Source organism: Condylura cristata, unplaced genomic scaffold (genome assembly GCF_000260355.1).
Source record: "Condylura cristata isolate star-nosed mole 26May11 unplaced genomic scaffold, ConCri1.0 scaffold00001, whole genome shotgun sequence".
In the NCBI taxonomy this organism is placed as follows: domain Eukaryota; kingdom Metazoa; phylum Chordata; class Mammalia; order Eulipotyphla; family Talpidae; genus Condylura; species Condylura cristata.
In genome coordinates this window covers 63,192,810-63,198,809 of record NW_004567102.1, presented here as the reverse complement: position 1 = coordinate 63,198,809, position 6,000 = coordinate 63,192,810, and the positions used below count along the sequence as shown (strand labels likewise).

The 6,000-nt window shown below is 38.3% G+C and overlaps 1 protein-coding gene across 1 annotated transcript in view; it reads right to left on the bottom strand.

Annotated features, from left to right (window-relative positions):
* Positions 1-334: 334 nt before the first annotated feature.
* The window catches only part of NCOA7 (nuclear receptor coactivator 7), a 130,541-nt gene continuing 124,875 nt past the window's right edge, over positions 335-6,000 (bottom strand). The window contains exons 14-16 of the mRNA XM_004673830.2: positions 3,179-3,274; positions 2,717-2,790; positions 335-2,361 (exon numbers count right to left, since the gene is read on the bottom strand). Of these exons, the coding sequence (XP_004673887.1) occupies positions 2,226-2,361; positions 2,717-2,790; positions 3,179-3,274 (306 nt within the window). The 3' untranslated portion in view covers positions 335-2,225. The remainder of the gene's footprint in view (positions 2,362-2,716; positions 2,791-3,178; positions 3,275-6,000) is intronic.

The following is a 6,000-nucleotide window of genomic DNA, read 5'->3' as shown; positions in this document are numbered from 1 at the left end:
ACTGATCGGAGGCTAAGGTGACTGTCAAGGAACTTAGGAAACTGGTCAACAGAGAGACATTTAAAGGAAGAAAGGCCACTAATCAAAGAATAGTCTGAAGGACTGAAAACAAATGGTAGGTAGAGCCAAGAATTCTTTTTGGTAATTATAGCGGGGCAGTTTACTTGAGCTGATGCAACAATATGAGGGTGATCACAGGGAATGAGGAAGGAATTTCTAGGATAGCAATGAAAACATGAGCACTAGGTCTTAGATATTTCATCATCTCTTCATATTATAAAACTCTAGCATCCAACAAATACCTGTTGAATGAATCCTCAGGAAGGTAATCACACCGTGTGCATAAATTCCTTTATTGAAAATATTGGGATAGCACTGCATTACATATATTTAGTATCCATAAATGAAGGGCCACACATTTATGATAGGACAATACTGTTTTAAATAGAGAACACAGCATTGGGATATGCTCTCACAAGTATATCATCATGGACTAAACTAGGTAAGAGTGAACTATATGCAAAATGACCATTTTGTTTATTAATTGCATATGGTTGCAAATGATATAAATAGTAAACATGATCACCATGAGACATTCCTGATATCTCACAACAACACATTACTCAACAAGCAGATTAAGGTCAAAAACCGCAGGTATGTTGTTCATCAAGAGTTCTCAGTAAGTGAACTTGGGTGAAAGCACACCCAGGCTACAGATTTACAATTTTTAGCATCATTTAAACTTGCATGAAATGTGAATGGAGTAAAATAATCATTGATTCTGATAGGAGGTCACTTGGAAATTTGTTCTTCCTTAGAGTCATTTTTGAAAAAGAAGACTCTCAAGGAAATAAGAACTTTTATTGTTAATGCAGGTATACAAATACTTAGTATTAAGCTTTCCTTTCACAGATCACTAAGAGACACTTCTTAGCTTTGGCTCTTGTTTGAAAATTTTTTCCATTGAGTCTTTGGCTTTCATAAAAGTCTGACAATCAGTAATATTTGTTATTTTTTAACAGACTTTCTTATTATTTTTAAGAAATGTTTTATGATGTGGAAATGGGTTGATGTTAAAAAAAATTTCCCCCCAAATTTTGGTATGAATGCATTTCTTTTCATTGCTTTTCTCCAATAGTAGAGTCAGGAACCAAGATAACTTGATGTTTTTCATTTGATATAATATATGTAGAAATTAAAACACCCAGATCCTTTTAAAACAGAGGCCTGTTTGCTAATGTAAAAACTGGGGGAAATGCACTGACACCATGAATATAAGGTTTTTGTTATGAACATACATGAGTTTAAAAGAAGCAAAATATATTTTTTTAAAAGCAGGATATGTCCTAAGTTGCGTTCATAAACATATTTGCTTTTGTAAATACCAACTTAAGATAGTGAGAAATGGCTTGTTCTTTTTTACAGGATGATGTCCCTAATAAGTAACTAAAAATGTATCTTTTTAACGACTCATTGGGAAACCAGTCTAGCAAAAGTCAAATCAATGAACATGGGTAATGAATTTTTAAAAATTCAGAATTATGCATATATAGATAGATTGATATACTACTTAAGACCTGTTACCCTAAACAATCAGGGCAAAAAAAAATTCAATATAAAATTATATAAATCAAATGGATTTGTTGTCAAAACATAGCACATGTGTACATGTATTTCAAGATTTGACACATTAAAAGAAAAAAAAACTGCCAACACATTTCAGACAACATACTAGAAGTAATAAATAAGATCTTTTTTTAAAAAAAAAATCATTTATTCCCTGTAAGTGCTATGCACCTTCGATTTTTCTAAATGAAACTAACCTTTCCATGGCGAACAACAGTATACTGTACATTTTGGTAATGAAAATTATGTTGATAAATACACAAGGCATGTATATATTTCCACAGTATCTTTTTTTCACAGTTACCAAAAATAAAAATTGCATTCAACTAATACATCTATAAATACTCTGACCCCTCACTGAATGGATTTGAAGGAAGTGGCGTATAAGGTTTTCAACAATCTGGACTTCAACCTCCAGTGTCCGCCCTCCACATGTGCCCTTCAGAATCTCTCTGCAGTATGGTCATGCGCTGAGGTGGTGGCAGAAAGCTCGATGAAGGGATGAGGCCGTCTGGGCTGAAGTTTCATCTTCCAGCCAGTTTTAGAAAGGCTGGTAGAACCCAGTATTTTTCATGTTTTATTTTAAGGCAGTCTGAATTTCACTCGAATGTCCATACCTCAAGGTCCTGAACTATGAAGTCTTCCTTTTTGGAAAGAATATCATTATTGAAAGTGCTGCAGGAATTGCTTCGTCCATGGTATAAATCAGCATCCAGCCACAAACCAAACCGTCCCCTGAAAAGTTTAAAAAACAAAGAGGTGAAAATACAATCAATCTTATGTGACACTTGCTGTCCTTCTTCACCCCATCTTCTTTCCTTTATGCTACAAGCTCTAAACTGCTGGAAAACCAAGGGTACATTTCCTTTATTTCATTTAAATGTCTGGTCCTTCTAAAAAGACAAGTGGTAATAATCCCTCATGTAGACACACAAATAAATCATTTTGTTTTTGGTTCTTAGTGTCATGTGTTAGGCTATGGTCCTAACTAATAGAAACACACAGACTAGTTAAAATCACCTGACGCCAAGATTTTGGTTACCTAGGTCAAAATAGACACATTCTAGTAACTTAACAACAAGAACCTTACCCTCCGCCACCAAGTTCTAAGGAACTTATGTCTCCATTGATAAAGTATGAGTTTTCTCCACTCCACTTAAAGACCTGTGGGCAGAAACAAAAGAGAATAAATATTTTTATCTGGAGAACTAGCAAGGAGGGAGTATCAGAAAAGAACTATTGGCTGAGGGAGCAACCAACTCCAGAATATTGCCTCACCAGGATGAGATCCCAAAGGAGTAATAAAATGGGAAAGACCTTTCAAGCACATGTCAGTTTTGACCTAAAACCTCTCCCTGAATCCCAGACCATAAAGAGTTTCTCCCAGACCCAGGCAGAATCCCCAAGAAGTGCGTGTGCCCCAGCCATAAAGTGCTGGGAGAGTCCAGATGAGGCTATGGGCCAGCTGCGCTCCAGCAACCCCCCCGCCCCCCCCCCACAGGACTAAAACTGCGATACCAAGAAACCAAACAGATATTTTTACATTAGGTACCTTGAAATTAGGGCTAAAAGTGTAGAGAAAAGTTTCGCCTGTTCCATAATAGTGGTCACTAAACTTGAAAGGATGCGTTGCATATGCTCCAAAAATCTGTCAAAAACCAAAAACCAGAAGTGTTTATCTACTTTTAAACCTAAGCCTTTCCCCAAAAAGGTTTCCGAAATATTTTTACACAATAAACCAAGTTAGAATAAAAAGAAAGATAAATAAAACATCCCAGCTCTAATTGCACAATACACTTGTCTGTCAAAGGACAACTGTTCTACTTGAAAGATGTTCAAAGTTCACTACAAAAACACATTTACTTTAATAAATATATATGATACATTTTAAAGATTCAACAATAACAAGATACATCTTTTACACAGAAGTGAGTTATTGGGAGAATAAAGTCTTGTCTTGTGTTTTATAAATGGAATCATGGATCAACATTTTTCCAAAGACATGAAAGGACTTCTAAGTCCAAAGACTTATTACTTATGAAAATGAGCTCTTAATGTGTTTACTAAAACTAACTTTAACATGATTCACCTAATATATCTTAGCTTGAAATAGCATAAAAAAAATAATTCAGGTCCTCCCTGGTGGCACAACAGGTTTAGGATGCAGCACTGCAAGCTAGCACAGCCACTTCAGTGCGAGTTCTATCCTCAACCCAGGAGCTGACCCACATGGCACAGCAGACCTCTCCTGCCTCACCCACTGCTCCCCTCAGCAGTGTACTTCATCATTCTGCATGTTCTGCTCCTCACTCTATCTCTGGTGAATCCTCTCACCGCCCCTGCACCTCTGGCCTGTACCCCAATTCTGTATGTATAAGTAATAAATATTTTTTAAAAATTCTATATTCCTATGGTTTTATATGTGATTTTCTAAGGCAGTTTGAGGAAAGCTCAAAACTCTTCTGATCTGTCTCTTCCCCTGCAACAAGACAAGGGGGCTCTGTTCTGGAATTGGGGTTGGACAGTGGCTGCTTCTTTCAGAGGAAACATCTTGCTTTATAAGCAGGAACCAGTCAAGGGTAAAGGCAGCTAGCTAGTCTAGGTCACCTCATGTGACATGGAACTTCTGTCCATGGGCAGTATAGACCCCTTGTTCTCAGTCTGCTATGTTTAAGTTAAGTATCTGCCCTTGTGCAGGGACTGTGTGGAGAAACAGAGCCCGCCTCTCTGCCACCATTACCTGGAATTGGCCACAGATACTGGGCAGGGGGAAGAAGTGCTGGGTGCAGGCTCTTTAGAAGAGGTATGTCATAGCACCTGCTTGGAGCTAGGGAGAAAGGAGGTTCCATCTTCTTGTCTACAGGTGCCTAAAGAGGGCAGCACCATCAATCTGGAGGTGGAGGGAGGTGTAGTAGGTTGGGACTCCAGTGCCACAGAACCGCACCATTATTACACAAATTTGTTTGATGTTACTGAATAAATGTTTCTTTTTGTATGCCCTTGGGACAATTTCCAAAGACATTAAGTGATTATTGTTTCTATAATTTCCACTAGTTATGGTTGTTTCAATGATTCTGCAGCATTCCTCATTGCTGTTATTTTGTGTATGTAATATTTTTATGTTAGAATTTTATATGACTCATTTTCAGATAAATTTACAAACATGTTCTATCATGTCTTAAACACAGGAAAAGCTGCATTCTTGTCTTGGGGGCTCACTGGGTGGAGAAAGGGGGGTTACCATCCAGGTGTCTTCAAGCAACATAAGTGCCTCCAGGGGAAGAGATTCAGGAAAACTCTAGTCCTGACAGAGCATAACCTACAGCTGTGGCCCTCCTTGACATCCTGACAGGATGTTGGATCAGACTGTGCTTCAATACCTACTCTCTGCAGCCCCCACATGTCCCGAGCTTGATATATTTCGTAAGTGAGCAGGAAAACGAATCTCTCATCATGATGAGGACTTGCGAATGGTTTAAACCCATCCAGTCACATCTCATCTAAAAGTTAGCCCCCATCTCACACATTGCACTAAATCCCTAAGTAATTTCATCTTAAACCTTCGTTACGTTTTAATTTTTAACTTGACTCTCCTCAGTCAGCTGGGATCATTATTTTTTTTTTAAGATTTATTTATTTATGCATACAGAGCTCAGGTACAGGCCAGAGGTGCAGAGGTGGTGAGAGGATTCATCAGAAACGAGTGGGGAGCAGAACAGACCAACTGACGAAGTACACTGCTGAGGGGAGCAGCGGGCAGGTCAGGAGAGGTCACCCAGGGGCCAGGGATTAAATTCATGCTGAAGTGGCTTTAGCTTCTCAGTGCTGTGTCTTAACCCGCTGTGCCACCAAGGTGGGCCCTCAGCTGACAACATTATTAAGTAAAATATTACCAATCAGGATGTAATCAAAGTAATAATAATAACTAATACTCTTAAAGACAGTTACACTGTCTCAGGGAGGATCGCCGTTGAGAAGGACAGTGTCTTCTTTATCCTCATCCCCCTGTTAATTTTTCCTAGGAAAATTATGACAGCAAAGACTGATCTTTCTAAATCGGTCCCAAGCCTATGACTTCACAGTCAAGTTTTACAGTGTTTAATCATGCCCCATTCTTAACAGGCATTCATTTACACATTCACTTCAGTGGGCTAATAGATACTGTTTCCTGGCCAGGAAGAATGACATCTACATCTTAACATGTTAAGTATATGTGGCAACATCTTGCTAAGTCTGGAATCTGAATGATGGAATTCATTGTACCTATCTCTCCACTGTTGTGCAGATTTCTAAAAACATTATATTATTTTAAAACATTATGCATAAAGAGCTGGGGTACAGGTCAGAGGTGTGCAGGCTGAGAGGATTCACAAG